The sequence below is a fragment of the Sphaeramia orbicularis genome, chromosome 6 (genome assembly GCF_902148855.1).
Source record: "Sphaeramia orbicularis chromosome 6, fSphaOr1.1, whole genome shotgun sequence".
In the NCBI taxonomy this organism is placed as follows: Eukaryota; Metazoa; Chordata; class Actinopteri; order Kurtiformes; family Apogonidae; genus Sphaeramia; species Sphaeramia orbicularis.
This window is the reverse complement of record NC_043962.1, coordinates 48,461,635-48,479,287: the sequence shown is the minus strand read 5'-3', so window position 1 is coordinate 48,479,287 and position 17,653 is coordinate 48,461,635. Positions and strand designations below refer to the sequence as shown.

At 38.0% G+C, this 17,653-nt stretch overlaps 2 protein-coding genes across 2 annotated transcripts; both read left to right on the top strand.

Annotated features, from left to right (window-relative positions):
- The first annotated feature begins 979 nt into the window (after window positions 1-979).
- Window positions 980-3,677, top strand: LOC115421160 (parathyroid hormone-related protein-like). The gene is made up of 4 exons (XM_030136895.1): window positions 980-1,068; window positions 1,236-1,665; window positions 1,852-1,970; window positions 2,489-3,677. The coding sequence occupies exons 3-4, from the start codon at window positions 1,852-1,854 to the stop codon at window positions 2,898-2,900; spliced, it is 531 nt and encodes a 176-aa protein (XP_029992755.1). The 5' UTR covers window positions 980-1,068; window positions 1,236-1,665; the 3' UTR covers window positions 2,901-3,677.
- A 3,732-nt stretch (window positions 3,678-7,409) lies between these two features.
- Window positions 7,410-8,180, top strand: LOC115420396 (galanin receptor type 2). The gene has a single exon (XM_030135633.1). The coding sequence runs from the start codon at window positions 7,410-7,412 to the stop codon at window positions 8,178-8,180; it is 771 nt and encodes a 256-aa protein (XP_029991493.1).
- Window positions 8,181-17,653: the final 9,473 nt, after the last annotated feature.

The following is a 17,653-nucleotide window of genomic DNA, read 5'->3' as shown; positions in this document are numbered from 1 at the left end:
GAAGGCTTCAGACTGATACTCAGGCGTAACACAAATATCTGTACATTCTACTCCCTACATAAATAAAACTGGTAAGTAACTCTACTTTTTGGAGTGGATATACTAAATATTTTTTAATGTGCATCATAGTATGCCTTTCCAACATCAGTACTGATATTGAGAAGGTGGCGGTACAAAGAAAAGATATTCCATCCTGTTTTAATTCCACAATTTCTCATCAAGAAATGGAACAGAAAGTAGTTTATTTCCTTGAAGAGTAGATTTGAAGGTTTATTAGAGGTATAGATCTTATTGAAAAGATCCGAGATGATGATAGCTAGCTAGCTAGCTAGCTAGATGTACTTTATTTATCCCAAATTGGGAAATTACAGTAAATAATGTAAAATGAACAACAGATGATGACTGAACCATAGAGAAAAAAATGTCTGTTTAATTAGACCACGAGAACTAATACTGACATGGATGATATAAGTTTTAGAAGCTTTGCAAGGAAAAAGCCAAAATAAATATGGGAATTTTTACTTTTTCTCTTTGCTAGAGTGTTTTTTTAATAGAAGTACTTCCTATGGAATACAGAATATGTGGCCTTTCGCCACCTCTTACAGGGATCCTGGCATTGTATCTGACTGCTTCAATGCAAAGCTCCTGTGTTTCCTTATTAGCTGAATATGAAAGATACCTCAGAGCCCACTGTAACCATTCGGTGGTGAGCTGGTTTGCTGAGGCAGAGTGGAGGTGAATTGAATGGTCTGCAGTAAGAGGCTGTGGGTTGGGTTTCTCTGAGGTTATGGTCATTCTCCCCTGGGAAAGTGGTTAGGCCTGGCTGTTTACTTTGGAGTAACCCTGCCCCTCCCCTCATACACTCTCCGCTTGGTAACCCATGATTACCTCCATGGGTGCACACCTGTCATTTCTGATCTCTTGATGATGAAATTATTTTTCAGAATGTACCACAGAAATCATTTCAAGCAAATAAAAGATTTAGTTCATCCTTGGATCATTTTTAGTACGCTCCTTGTTCTGCAGTGGTTTGGATGTTGCGTGGGCGCCACCTTCTTGTCACAGCAGGTGTGTGTGAAGGGTTGGGGGGAAGGAGGGAGATGAAGGGGATTTGAGGGCTGGGAGGTTGGGGAGGTGTTAGTACTGGACTTAATGGGCAGGGGCAGGGGCTGAGGTAGCAGGGACTGCATCTTCACCAACAGAGTAGTTTGACTTTTTCTCTGTGCCTCGCTCAGACAGCTCACTCTCAGCGTTGGACTGAAAAAGCCTCTCTCAGCTCTCTTCTGTCTCTGGCAGCAGAAATGATGCTTCAGCGCTACTCTTCATGAGATTACTGCAGACTGGAGTGGTGTGGCAGCTCTGCAGCTGATGGGCTGCTGCTGCTCTTTCTATCTTTATCGCTCTTTTAATTGGGACGTTGGACAGAAATAAATAGCTCATACTGTTGGGAGGCAAATGAATGGAGCAGACTCGCAGGGGATTTCCCTGGGTTGTCATCAGACCAATGGATTTGGACACAACTTTTAAGCTGGCCAATCTGTGTTTGGCAGAATAAGTTTTTTTTGTTTTGTTTTGTTTTGTTTTGTTTTTTTTATCATTTGTACAAGATCTAAATGTCTGCAGACTGACCTTTTTGTGGATTTCCACTGTTAAAATTCACAACATGTAAGTGCCTCTGTAAGTGTCTCTCGCTTATTAATAGCTTATTTAAGCAACTGTGAGAAACTGTGTCAACTTACTGTCTACCCTGATAAAATTATAGGCTGTTGATTGGCATGAGCATGATTACTAAATCAAAATTTTGAGTCATCTGCCAAAGTCATGAATTCCTGAATTTCTTGTGCTCTTCAGATGTTTGGTTCAAGGATGTGCACTGTAGCCATTCTTCATCAGTGGAGTCTGGCTGTTTTCTTGCTTTTCGCCCCAGTGACCCTTTATGGAAGGCCTCTTGATGCAGTTAGTAGCAGAACGTGAGTTTTTTAAAATTATAATTATTGAAAAGCCAAATGGAGTGTTAATGATAGACTCTTATAAAGAACTTAAGGAAACTTTTACCTGTTCATCTAAATGTGCGTCTCAACACCCTGACTCTCATGAGCTTAGACTAAAGAGGGCTCTCAGAAACTTGTTTATGCTGCCACCTACTGTACTGAGTTTTCCCAGTCTTAAATTTCAGCTGTCAACACTGTCACACATAAACATGACACTTAAGGGTGCTATAAAAGCACAAATAAAATGAATAAAGAAAGAGGCTTGTGAGGTGATTTTTCACTAAACCAGTAATATCTTATCAGAAATACACGAGAAATCTAACAGAACAGATATAACACTTATTTTTAACAGACTCAAGGAAATGTGATGTAAATGCTGATCTTGTGCATGATGCAGACTGCTACACTATTATCCACTGACCAAATAAAGTATTTTAAATGGTCTTTTTATTTCTTGATTACATGTTGAACTGACTTCACTCCACTTTGTGTTCTAGGAGAAGGTCAGTGAGCCATGCCCAGCTGATGCATGACAAGGGCCGCTCCCTGCAGGAGTTTAAGCGTCGGTTGTGGCTGCAGGACTTGCTGGAGGAGGTCCACACGGCCGATGAGAGAACTCCACCTCTGCAGAGCAGGACTCCAAGCCAAACCTTCAGTGGGAATGCGCTTCACCAGAAGCCCCCAGGGGCCACCAAGAACCTCCCCGACAGGTTTAGACTTGACAGAGAGGGCCCTAACTTGCCCCAAGAGACCAACAAGGCTCTGGCTTATAAGGACCAACCACTAAAGGTGGCCACAAAGAGGAAAAAAAAAGTGAGGCTCGGCCGGCGTCGTGAGAATGACAAGAAACGAAGACGGGTGCGGTCCATCAGAGCAAAGTGGCCACAAAGGATGCAGTACCCCGGCTGAGACATCCAAAAAGCCTTTGAGTGGTTCTGCACTGACACTGACATAGGTTCAGCTGGACTGAGGTCAAAGAGACTTGAACACTGGCTGACTCAGTCACTTCATATTATGGCCCCAGAACTGTGCTTGTATGATAATATTTCTGCTAGGTCTGTATTTTTGTGCTTTAGGACAATCTCAATCTTCCTGGAGTTTCATGAACCATCATCAAACATCTACTTAAGTCCATATTTATTTGGAATATTCACTCTGTATCCCTGAGTAATTCAAAACAATGCCATATGGTTTATTCTTTAACCAGCCGTGTGCACAACTAGGTAGAATATTTATTCTCTGAATATAATGTAACTTCACAAAAATAGAAATGCTGAGCTGTTTGCTTTTTTCAGCTCTTGATGCGTTGATATTTTTGGACTCACAGACAAACTGTTTACTGAATACATCTGTTCAAACAGTTCTGCCATAATTTATTTTATTTTGAAAGTGTGTATTTATTTTGTGAATGTATCATGGTGCTGCTGACTAAATTCCATAATGCACTTTAGTTGTATCCTGTACATGTTCTTTTGTGGTTATGTTTTGATTTGATGTTTCTTTTTGATTGTTCTAATTTCTGTGCTCCCCTTAGATCCTTCATGGACTCGTAACTTATTAGACGCTTCATCTAACCACCTTTTATTATTTTACATTGTAGTTTATTTTTATAAAACGACCCTGCGTCAGGGGCTGTCAGATACATTTAATGTTCTTTCACTTGCACTGAGGGCAAAATGTACATAATTAAACATTAAAAATGTAGCCATTAGAAATAACTTGATTCATGATGTCTCTGTTTTCTAGACACTGAACATTTTTTATTACTTTTTATTTTTTATTACTCTTTTCCCATTAATTTCTTACTAAACCCTGACTGAAGCAAAAAGTATTTTGGTAACACATTGAATGGCGGTTCACTTTTAATAATGACACTGCAGCTAAAGATTACTTCAGTATTAATTAATATATTAAATAATGTCAATTAGGGGTGATAGTGCCTTAAAATAATGTATGTCATAAATCCACCCACGAACAAAGACACATCACTTACTCATTTTCATTCTGGTGAAATAGCACTGTTTTAATGTTAACTTTTGCTTTTTTTCTGTCTTTAAAGGATATTATTAAGATTTATGTTAAAACAAGTTTCTGTGAAGGGTTAGGTTTAGAGCAGAACAGCCAAAGACAGAAAAACATGTCTCTTTTTGGTGAAGCTATTAATGTCCTACTTGAGAAAATGTGGCATTTTTAACAGCACTGACTGAATGGTGTGGACACTGGTAATGCAGGGGATAACAACTGCATCAGCTATATCCTGTACTAAAAGCAGCAGTGTACATCATATGCCATTAGCTGACAGAGTCATAAACGCTGTGGAAAGCCTGATAAAGCTGTCGTCAGGAGCCTGGAGCTCACACTAAAGAAATCAATCGAACAACAAAGAGAAATGTTAATATCTCAGGGGAAGGGGAGGAACTCTATCTTTTTGTTCTTTGGACTGTGTGTGGTATTTAAGGAGGCTACTTTTTTAAAATATAATTAAGATAATTAAATACATATTAAAAAGTAAACCCACATTAGGACAGGCCAATACAAAATGCAAACAGACCAACAAGAACATCATCAGTAGTTGAGAATGTCATGTTAGGTTTTTACTCAAAGTAAAATAATAAAAACACCAAATATAAGCTGTATATCTTCTCAGAAATTCTAAAACAGGCATATAGAGTACGTGCCTGACTCTCTGAGCAACTGGTCAGATGCCGTTTCTCCTTAAACCAAGTCAACCAGAAACAATTTGACATGAGTGATGTTTGCTCTTCTTCCCGTCACATTCAGCTGCAATCACATTTTGTATTGAGTTCAGCGCAACAGCCATCCAGCTCTATTTAACACAATGGACTCCACAAAAAGAAAATATATTAGTCTGAAGTTTACATGAAATTCCTCTGAGGAACAACAATGGTGAGTCAATCTGATACATGAACTAAGAAAAGATTTATTTAAGAAGCATTTGTTGGCTGAATGTAAAAACATTGTGAATCATATTTTATTTAGGTTAGATTCTATTTGTTGGAACTAAAATAAGGAATTTATTTGTTAGTACAACTTGTTTTAGACACTCTCATGGTGGTATTTGACTATTAAACATTACAAAGCTTACAAGTCAATACTTTGATTCAGGATATTTGAGTTGAAGTGAAAATGTAGTAAATATATTTAAGAGATTCTCAGAGAAATAACATTGTAAGTTCTAAAAGGAACACTATAATCTTGTACATTATTAAAATTGTGAAAGGTGATATGAAGACTATTATTAATAAAGTAATTATTCAACAGCGCCAAAGAAGATAAATGATTTGTCAATAATTCATTTATTTTTTTATTTAGTTTGTTTGTTCCAAACTTTGAAGTGCAAAAAAAAAAAACAGAACCAAGAAAACAATAAAAGCAAGAAGTCTACATATGCACCCATCAATGGTCATTAATCACTGAAAAAAGTAATGAAGTACAATAAATTTAACATAAATGTACATACTAATCAACTCATAAACACAGTTTGAGAGGGGACAGAAAGAAGCAATGGCTTATCTACTCCTGCTCCTTCCTTACATTCAGTGTCAGATTCAAAACCAAATACAGGGTGTATCCAAAAAAAACTATACATTTTGAAAAATTACCCCCAGTTCCTCATTTGATAATTTTTTGGAATTTTCTTTTATGGACGTTGGTAGGTAGGGGATTGGTGGATATTTGTCCAAATTTACTGAAGCAGGTTTTCATGCATGAATGACCAGGGGTAAATTGTGCAATCCAAGTTAAAACTGGTTAGTGCGAAGTAACAGTGGGATTTAAATCCAATCAAAGGTCATGGGAGGAGACAATGGGCATCCATCTTGTTTTCCACAAATTGCCAGGTTACAGCATTAACACTTTGGCCACCATGCCAGTTTCATTTACCCATGGCAGCTGTTTCAAAGTTAATTCAACTTGTTTAGGCCAGAAAATGCCACTGGGTTAACCCTAACCCTAACTTGGCTTGCCCTCAGTGACATTTTCAGGCCTAAACAAGTTGAATTAGCTTTGAATGGCAGGAACAGCTGCCACGGGTAAAGAAATGAAATTGACATGGTAGCCAAAGTGTTAATGGTGTAACCTGGCAGTTTTTTGGAAAACAAGATGGATGCCCACTGTCCCCTCCCATGACCTTTGATTGGATTTAAATCCCACTGCTACTTTGCGCAAACCAATTTTAGCTTGGATTGTGCAATTAGCCCCGCTCACTCATGCATGAAAACCTGGGTCTGTAAATTTGAAAAGTATCCACCAGTCCCCTACCTACTGATGTCCATAAAAGAAAATTCCAAAAATCGAATGCGGAACTGGGGGTAATTTTTCAAAATGTATAGTTTTTTTTATACACCCTGTATAATTCCTTCATCGGCTATCTATCACATCAAAATAATTGATAACAGTGAATAACAAGAAAAGCACTCGGAGAGCTCAGACCTCTGCCAAGGCAGATCAGTGGGCCTCCGTGGCCCCCCACAACCACCCCCCGCCCCCGATCGCCACCAAAATTTAATCATTTCTTCCTTGTGTCAGTATCAACATTTCCTGAAAATTTCATGAAAATCCGTCCATAACTTTTTGAGTTATCTTGCTAACAAACTAACAAACACGCACGCAAACACACAAAGCAAAGTGATCACAATACCTCCTGGCGGAGGTAACTAGTCATAGAATCTTTGTATTGGTTGTATCACTACTACACAACCATTTTGCCAGTAATCATGAGGACAAAGTTCTTAAAAATCTTATCAATAAAACATTTTATCAATATTGACTTGTCAAATGAAGATTGATGTGAAGCAGAAAGGACATTTCTGTATTCCTTTCTGACCTTTGTTTTACTGTTTTTAGCACGATGGGCTTGTACAAATATGTCACATTTGATTCACAAACACTCATAGCTTCAAAATACTGTTGAAGATCCATATGTATATGAGGAATAATGATGAATGCCTCATGAAGCAAACTAAATATCAAATAACTATGATGTGCTTTAGGTTCCCAAGCTTACAATTGCTTCAGAGTAATGAAATATACACTCTGTTAGTGATAAATTTGTGAAAATTGTCCCACAACTGGGCTGGACTTTTGGAAATTACATTTGTACCTGACAGATGTTTCAAAATATGAAAAATGGTGCATATGACAAGTAAGTGATTTATATGTTCCATTTAGGAGCAAAATCTTGAGTACAAGTGGGTCTAAAGCAATGATTTTCATTTATTTGCCAGCTGATGTCAAGACTGGGATAATATGGCTTTTCCCAACACCTATGGGCTAATCTTTGCCTGTACCTGTGGAGTGATCCTCGGCATTGGACTCTGCGGCAACCTACTGGTTTTCTCTCTGTTTGCCAAACACAACACACTCCGTAAAAACCGCCTCGACATCCTCCTGCTCAGCATGACTCTAGCAGACTTCCTTACCCTCCTGCTAATCCCTTTCACCCTACACTCTGCTGTCAGTTACTCCTGGCCTCTAGGTGATGTCTCCTGTAAGGTCTACCAGTTCCTTCTGGCATTCAGCCTGGCCGCCAGCACCTACTCACTGTGTGCTGTTTCAATGACACGCGCCATGATCATCACCAATCCATACCAGCCACCCACAATGGACCTGGTCATCTTCATGTTTGTCCTCGTCTGGGCCCTGAGCTTCTTCATCAGTCTGCCACTCCGTATGTTTGCCACCAAAGAGAGCCTGAGTCCAAGCCTGGCAAATTTCACCTTTTGCCTTCCAACTATTCATGAGCATCACTACCAAGTGGTCCTCAGCCAGTTTGTACTTTACTACTTTGTTCCAATGCTGGTCATCGCCTTCAACTATGTCCGTCTGGCTGTTTTTCTCCACAAGAGCCCTGTAATGTCGGTGTCCAGTGCCAGGAACACCCGCCGTGCCTCTCTCATGGTGTTCTTGGCGGCGGCCACCTTCTCAGTGTGCTGGCTGCCGGGCTATGTGCTGGAGCTGTGCGTGTACCTGGGACTGTATCGTCACGGACAGGCCTGGGAGATGTTCTACTTTGTCTGCACTATGCTCCAGTACTTACACCCCTGCATCAACCCAGTGCTCTATGTGTTTCTGTCCAAGCGCTACCGCCACAGGAGGGCAGCCTGGCTCTTTAACTGTAACAGGAACAGAGTGCAACCGCAGGTCATCAGCGTCACTGACAGCCTCTAGATTGAGCTGCTCTGGGAAAGTATCAGGCATCAAGTTTGGATAATTTTCCCTTTTCTTATTTTTCTAAACCAAATCTTTATGTGAATGATATTAATCTATAATCACATGAAAATTTATGTGACTATATTTAGATTCCTTTCCTACACCTGAGACAATAGAACTACAGCACATTTAAGAAATTTAGCCATGCTTATACTGGCGCTTACACTTTTTTCTTTTTCGTTTGGTTTCATTTAAGAACATCTTCTATTCATTATTATGTTATTCTGAATTGTAAGTCCTTACATTTTTTGTGTCTCTACCAAACCATAATATACAAATACACAAGTGATGTTAATTTTATTTTTGTTTTATTTGCTTTGAAAGTTATATATGTTTCCAGTGATATGAATGCATTCATAACTTGGTGAGGGCTTCCAGTATCATCATTACAGTCCCATTTCATCCATGTTCTCATTACATAAATTCATTTAATTTGACAAAAAAAAAACAAAAAAAAATAAAATAATAATAATAATAATGATTAAATGATGTAATGACAACATTATTTGTATGTCTATAATTATATTTCTTAATGTAAAAATAAGATTTGGCTGCTGTACAGGCTCATATTTTGGTTTAACAATATTTGGAGAATGAACACACTTTCTGCACATTTACTGTGCATTCATAACACCTTTGATTTTTTCCTCTGTATTTACATTTAAAAAGTTTATGATTCTTCATGCCTTTCCTTATGTGTTTGTGTAAGTTAACAGTCAGTTTGTCTCCTCACTTTTGCTGCAGACAACATGTCGAGGTCATGTCTTATTTTACTCAAGGGGCATGATACTATCTTTGATACAGGATAGCAGGTCTATCTGATGTTGTGCTTAAATAAAGACATGGGGTGCTGAGCATAAATGTATTCCAGAGCACATATGACTACTATCTCTATTTCATGTTTATTTTTTGTGTAGTTTTTATCAATCCAGGTTAACTATTTGCAGACTCCACAGACACATAGCTCTGCTGCAATACATTTTCTTCTCCAAACAAGGGGGTGGGGGTGGGGTGGGGGGGCGGCAAATGCCTGTATGCTGTATTTACTACCAGGTTGGCTATTCTTTCAAGCAGCAACAAATCACTCAGTGACTTTTGCTACCTTGGCAAAGGATGGATATTAAAAGTGAGCTGTATGATCTCCTAATGTTACAAGACATACACTAAGTAGTAATGAAAAACCATAATCAGCAGCCAGAATCACCTTAATTAAGCCATCAGTCCTCAACATCCTGGAGCCAGGCATATGACATGTAATGATAAGATTCTAATATCTATGGTTAAAGTGCAGCATTTGCAAGTGAAGTTTGCAAGTTTTATGTATCTTCCTGAGACTCAGCAATGCGTTTTTGTCCTCTGTAGGGGACAGGAGTTTCACAGCTTTACTTGAAAAAAAAAAAAATGCTGTTTGCTCCAAAAGAACATTCCATAAAAAAAAATAAATAAATAAAAAGAAGAAAAAAGATGTACCTGAATAAACTGTCGCATCATGCTGTTTCCAATCATGGCAATTATTTTATGTTAAAAAGCTAAAACTTTTACTTTCCTGGTTTTCAGGAGGACATGTTAAATACTTGACTATCCTGCCAACAAGTAACGAAATACATACAGGCAAAGGAAAGAACTGGCTTTCTGTAAAAGCAGAAATTGTATTGCAGGGGCCTTTAACTACAGTGTTTGTGATTCATTGCAGATGTATTCTTCTACAATGCAGTTATTCTGTCTTTGAACTATGTTTATGCTCTTGTTAGGTGCCTTTTTTTTTTTAAACACAGCCTTTAAAGCTACTTTACTTGAGTCCATTTTGAGATATCAGAGAATAATGTACAGTGTCTTACCTAGGCACCTTCCCAACAAGCAGCTAAACTACAGAAAGACCGTACTCCATCTAGTTTATGCTCTTCCCCTTTTCCACAGTGAGCAAAGACAAAATTGACATAAAAGACACAAGATGAAAACAATGTAAAAGACACAACAAGGTCAGCAAAAGTAGTCTCTGATTGTTTCCTTGAGTTCTGATTTTGTTCAAATGAGCATTATATCAATAATGTCAATGTCAAAAGCAGCTTGTGGATTTAAGCTATTCTTCATCATTAGGATGCCTGCCAACCAGTGGAGCATGTCACACAACCTTCCCAACAAGCGGCTAAACTACAGAAAGGCAACAGAAAAGATACTCTAGAAGGTTATGTTCAGGTCTGGCAACAACCATTATCATTTTGGAGTAAGGGTAAAAAGTCTCCTGGTTGTTTGGTTAGTTTATATTACTTATATATTATAAACATATTACATTACGACTATATCACAAATCATATTCACCCTAAGCAAAGGGCCAGGGAAAATTTGAACAATTGAACCATCATATCAAAATGACAAAATCAAAAGAAAGTGTTACAGAGACAAAAGATGTGTGTCTTCATAAAAACCTACCATTTTGCATGTGCAGTTGCACATCAGAGGATGTTTTTCTTTCAAGTAACACAGGGAACATAAGAGAATGAAATGGCACAAACTGGTTAACTGTAAAAAAGAGGGGGAAAAAGTACTTTGAATCCCTGTACTACTATGACTGTAGTTTAACTACCGCAATGTAGCCCAACGAACAAATAGCTGGTAACTCTTGGATAATTATATATTCGTTACACAGTCAAACATCAGAAAACAAGAATGAAAACAAAATGAAAGTCACAGTATCAACAATAGGCATTTTAAGGACAACTCTTTCTTTAAAACTAGTTTAACCTATGGAAGCTGCTGAGTTTTGATCAGTTGGATCAACAATAACGCCACCAGCTTCAAGCCATTATTCACCCAACAGCACACATCAAGTAAAACCATACCATGTGTTCCCAGTATTTATCACATGACTTTTATTTGTGCATTCACAGTGCAAAAGGAGCCATCAGTATTAAATACTGATTTTCAGGAAGCATAAGGATTGGAAAAAAGAGTCAAAAAGGCTGGCTGAGCTCTGGCAGCCGTTCCCGTAATAGGAGACTGCTCTATCCCCCACCCCACCCCAGTCAGCTCACCCCCTGACTTTTGGCCTTCTCTTTAGCATACAGCAAAGGCAGCTGGCCTAACTTTGTACAGGCCGGTCATCTGTAATCATCAGCATGCTGGATATGGTGAAGCAATAAAGAACACATGTGCAAGAACAGCCAGTCTTCTAGTAAATGTTCAATCAGCTGCAGAGGAGGCAAATTCATGTTAGAATCAGCATGTTTGGTCAAGAGTTGGGTGATATTAGTCCTTTAAAATAACCCAGTTTGGGAGATTTAGGGGAAATTAGGAAGATCTCACAGTCAACTCATTACTTCTTTCAAGTTTAAAGGATAAGTGCCATATCAGTCCCCAGACTTCTGCCTGTTTTGTCTGTCTTGTCTGTCATTTCCTGTTTTATTTTGTTAAGTTCTCCCCTTGTGTCTTGTCTGGTGTCTTTGCTTCCCTTCCCTGATTGTTTCACCTGTTGCTGATTACCTGTCCCCGCCCTGATTTGTTCCACCTGTGTCTCATTGTCTTCCCTCCCTTTTGTGTATATAAGTCCTGTGTTTTCCCCTGTTCGTCGCCAGTTCGTATTCGCCTAGTGTGTCTACTTACCAGCGTTTCTTCGGATCCTGTTTGTCTGCCTGCCTGTCTGTTTTTAACCCAGATTGTTTCCTCGACGCCAGAGTTTTTGCCTGTCCCCTGTCTGTGCTTCTGCCTCAGCGTCCACTCCTGTGTTCGACCTTTTTTGCCTGGATTAACGGTACGTGAGTTTGCCTTTCCCCAGTGTCCTGTTGCCTGTCTGCTTGCCTCTCCGTGTATGACCTGGTCTGTCTCCTGACTCTCCTTTGTTTTCCCCTAGTCGGGTTCCCCTCGTGTGCTCCCGACCCAGGCTGTGGGCCTTCTCATTCGGGTTTGGACTCCGTGACGAATCCACAAAGCAGTTTCACTGAAGACTCCTCCATAACCTTTTTGTGTGAACTGTATTTTCTGATTGTGTTTAATAAACACCATTACACTGTATTTTCATCTGTGGGTCTTGCATTTGGGTTCAGTCCTCGTACTTCCAGTCATAACAATAAGTTTAAGTCCTGAGTGAAAGTTGAAGGAGCCTAAAGGTTACTTGTTGCTTAAATTATTTATAAGACACAGTATAATGACAAGGATACAAAACACATAACCTGATCATTGCAGACCAGGGGCCTAGTGCCTGCTTCTGTCCATTTTGTGACTGATTGTAAAATGTTAATTGGAGTGTGTGAATCCCCTTTCCTGATTAGAACCTGAATGGGAGTCAATCTTGGTGCACCACCTTTAGGGATAGCTTAATTAGGCCTGTTATAATATTGAAACTTGAGTAAATTTTCATACAAATAATCGTTATTTATGATATTATTGTCTATTCATTTATTAATTTTTCAGACTACCACTATGGGGATACTGAAGCCTATCCCAGCTCGTGTCAGATGAAAAAAAGTACATCCTTAACATGATGCTATTTTGTCAATTCTGTTTTAGTTAATTATATTTGCCATTTACTGACACACAGTTTGAAACAGATGATTTAATTAAAAAAAAATAAGTACTACTTTTGCAGTGCTGTTTCTCCACTGAACTCATAGCAAAATAAAAGTGAGATATATGTAATTAAAAAGACAGCCAGTCAAATGATTGTGAACAATGCAAAAATAATGATAAAATATGCTATATCTGTTTCTATTTTACCAACTGTATATAGGTGAACAAAGACAATTCCACAAGTATACAGAATAATAGGGATGCATCAATATATCAGCTGGACATCAGTACTGGCATACAGAATGTCTTTTCCCTGATGGCGGTGGCAGATATTCATCTGTTGTGTTACAATAGGTTCTTTCAAGAATTTGTGTTTGAATCTGTATTCATTTACAGATAGTGTGATAAACAGCTGAAAGACTTTAAAGTACACACTATTTTTATATTATTAATGAAGACTTTTTTTGCTAGAGATAAATAATAACAGAAACAATATAAATAAAATAAACGTTTGCACTGAAATGAAACTATTAATTAAAATGTCATTTTAATCCTTAGTAACGACATCAGCCAAGAATTTAGCAATTGATGCATCCCAAAACACATCAAGCTATTGTAAAATGATGATTATGTAATAGTTGTGACAGAAGGAAGGAGGCTGCTAAAGAGTATATATTTGCAGGACTTGTGACATATGAAAGAGACAACTGGATTATACAAACCAATGCAGGACTTTTAAGATGAAAGTTTAGCACAGAAGTTGCCTTAATAATTTAAAGTGATCAAAGTTGTGCATGTGTTAAATAAAACACATCCCTGCATCACCTGTTGACACATGATACCACACTGAAAAATGAATTAAAAGTTAATCATCACTTCATCATGACAAAAATTTTAGTGTAGAATGATGGCTCTGAGCAAATGTATCATGTTTGTAAATTCCTGTTTCCTCGGCTCAGCCCCTCTGCTCTCAACTCAGCTGGAAGGGACTGACTTTTCATAGACTTGAGGAGGTACAAATGAGGAAATAAGAAGAGTGGTTATTGTGAGCAATGCACCATTGTGTCTCTTGAGCCTGCTTTTGGAACAGGTATTAGTGAAGCGTTCACCGGTAGCTTTGTTGTTCTATTGTTACGGAGGCACTTGACATTACTGACTCCTGGAAGCTGGGCCAGGCAGTTTCCACCACATCACATTCAACTCATTTTAAATTTAGTAACATTTTGTCAGTTGGAGGTGCTACTCTGTGTTGCTCTTTTGTTTGATGAGGTGGCAGTAGTGCAGGTACATTAGAATAGATCTTTTGTTGTAATTTAGAACAGAAAGGAAGTTACGAGTTCTCCTTTTATTATTTAGTCAGTTGAGATGGCACTTTTGCCTGCCTCCACTCACCTTTGTGTAATTCATGTATTTTTGTAAATTCCAATGCATGATTTTGCTTTCATGCATACTCCATCTGGTTTATGCTCTTTCCCTTTTCCCTAATGAGCAAAGACAAAACTGACATAAAAGACACAAGATGAAAACTATGTAAAAGACACAGCAAGGTCGGCAAAAGTAGTCTCTGATTCTTTCCTTGAGTTCTTATTTTGTTCAAATGAGCATTATGTCAATAATGTCAGTGTTAAAAGTAGTTTGTGGATTTAAGCTATTCTTCAACATTAGGATGCCTGCCAACCAGTGGAACATGTCACACAAGTAAAGATAGAATATCCAAATCTGTTACAATAGTAAAAATATTCGTTCAATATTTGTTCAATATTCAATACTCAGGAGATAAATTAAAGGGTACCTGTAGTGAATTTTCATTTCTAGCAATTTCAAAAGAACACATATAATACTAGCAGTTCTATCAGGTCACTTATGTTATACCCTGCTGTCAAGTACACGCCAGTACTAAATCACTGCTCTGTCAGTCAGACACGGTCAGCAACATGTTGCCTTCTTCACAGGCTGTTCCAGCACCGACAGTGACACAGAGTCCCTGATTTGTCCGATTGGCTGGGCTGCAATGGACTGGTCACTGACCCCGTGCAGCAGACACCAGTCTAAGATAACACATTATTGGATCAAATAGATAACCAATACACCCATTTCCTCAAAATTGCTAGCCATAGTTTGCTTCTTGAACACATGCTTTCCACTCAGTCTCGCTCACTGACTGCTGCTCATTTACTCACACTCAATCACCTCAAATCAATAATGGTAGGTCACTTCTGAATGGCAATGGATGTTCCCCACAGGTTCTGCCCCCACACTTTTCTGGCTATTTGAACTGGAGTACTGTTTAGCATGCTTTAGCTCAGGTTGTTTAGCTGTCTTCATGTAGCTAGCAAATAGTAACTGTTTAACTTATCTGTAAGCAGATAATGTATCCAGTTTTCATTCTGTGTTACAGGCAACCATGTAATTCCTTCCAAAGAGCCCAAACAATTAAGTGTAATTAAGTTTCTAATTACAGACTGCAACTTCACCTGCTCCCTCTGTAGACTATTTGTTGTGCAATACTATGCTTGACCACAGTAACTGTTTACCTTACAACACATTGTAGTCTAAGGGAGTGCTGTTTCACATAAAACTATGAAGACGAGATTTCACCCAAAGACCGAGAGTAGATATTTTAAATTTGTTTCCATATATTTTTTATTGAACTGATTTCAGCAACAGAGTAATCAATACTCAATATCTGGAAGTAGTGAAATAGACTTACATGGATTTTTGGTTTAACAGATAAACTATAGTTTAACCACCTTTCACACTAGTTTTGTTGTAGTTCATGAAGGATACAGGAATATTTGCACTGATTCTAAAGGGATAGTTTAAGAACTACACCCCTCATCAATAAAAAGTTGCGAGATATGTTCAGTTAATTTTAATACTAAAGTGGTTATTAAATTCATTTGTGCATTCATTCATCTTCTGAACCTACTTTATTCTCACTAGGGTCACAGGGGGTGCTGGAGCCTTTCCCAGTTACATATGGGCAAAGGCAGGGTACACCCTGAAAGAGTCCCCAGTTCATAGCAGGGCTGACATATAGAGACAGACAACCAATCACTGTCACATTCACACCTATGGGCAATTTTAGATTAACAAATTAATCCATCAGAGCTTGTCTTTGAATGGTGGGAGGATGCAAACTAAACACAGAAAGGTCTCTGGTTGGGGGTAGTAAATTATCTTTTACTAATATTTGCCCATGATATTTATTGTTTTTTCAAAATGTACACTTAATATTTTATTCTTGTAACATGTTCCCAAAAAAGATCACAGTGTTCAGTTTAAACTCACCTCCTTTTTCGTTATACATTGAAATTTATTCAGATTTCTTGATTCTTTTAATTCTGTTCTGCACTGTAGTGGCTGAATTATCCAAATCCCTTCCTAGACATAATAAATATTCTCAGTTTTCTTACATGTGACATCAGACTTGCCGTCCTCAGCCCATCTTTGCTTTAGGTCTTTCTTGGATATTGGTTTTGTTCCAAATCATGACTAGAATCACCTGTTCACATCACCTGCTTGAAATTATGTAATTAAATCATAAATCAATTATGTTTCTGCCTGAATTTGATGAATGGATGTACAGTATATTTACAAATACAATCAACTGTCCGGAGAAAACATGAAACATTAACACTATTGACAATGATATTTAATTCAGAGTACATTTTAGTATCACTGTTTTCTTTTTAATTAAACATTAAAATGAAATCCTAACTGTCTCTGATTTGGGATTAAAAACTAATGTACACTAAACTACAAAGTTTGGGCCATGAAAGGAAAGGAGTTTTTTTTTTTTTTTATTTCCTTGTCTACTGTAATTGAACACTCTTTCATCAGCCCAACCCCTGTTTCTTTCACGCTGACCTTCAGGTCAGACTGTCACCACTACTGACTTGACCTTCTGTCGTCCATGTGCAAAAGAGCAGGCGCTGCTCAATGTGTTTAGCAACATCATCATCAAGGAGGAAGAAAAATATGGGTTAAGTACAGGATAGAGTATAAATAATTATCCAAACAGTATTTGAAATAAGTGAAAATTTTCTAGAACTTAAAATAATGATAATTTTTGTTTGCTTGACTTTTTGTCATAGATTTTGCAATAAAATCATATGACATGTACAATTTCAATCTGTTCTTTTTTTTAAACTACTTTTTCTTAATCATTTTCGTGACTCCCTTGTCATTTACTGTACTGTACTTAAATTTGTAAAGTCATGTTCTCAAAATAATTTGCCCGTTTATCCCCCACTCGGATTAATAAAGTACTTTCATACATCCATCCTCTAAACCGCTTTATCCTCAAGAGGGTCATGGGGGTGCTGGAGCCTATTGCAGCTATGGGCGAAGGCGGGGTACACCCTGGATGTGTTGCCAGTTCATTGCAGGGCTTTAATAAAGTACTTGTATTATATTAATCTAATTTATTTAGTTAGAGAATGCTATGAATCTAGTGTCATGCTGTATATTTCTTTAACATCTGGATGATGCTGAGACAATGTCCATATAACATCTCTGGTATGTTTAGTCTATATCAGTTCAATGGTTAAATGAACCAAAAGGATGAAAAACTTTAGACTCATATATTCTTAAAAGATGGGGGAAAGAAAACCAGAGCTAAAAGAAGACTGACCATCAGATTATGTTTTCAAGCATATTGGTGGCCAGTTCAAGCAATTATTATGTAGCAAGTGATTTGATGAATCCTCAACCCAGAATAAAGTGTTTCCTCCCTTCTCCTCTCTACCTGTTACTGTTTTGGATGCCCCCCCCCCCTCCCTCCGTGGTGACCAGAGACAAGCACAAAAGGTTTAAAGGTAAAACTCACCCACTTTAATACATGTTAGTTAGATTTTAAATTGCAGTCAGTTAAACCTTCAATAAAACACACATCAAATCAGTTTGTTTGCTGTAGAATTTTATTT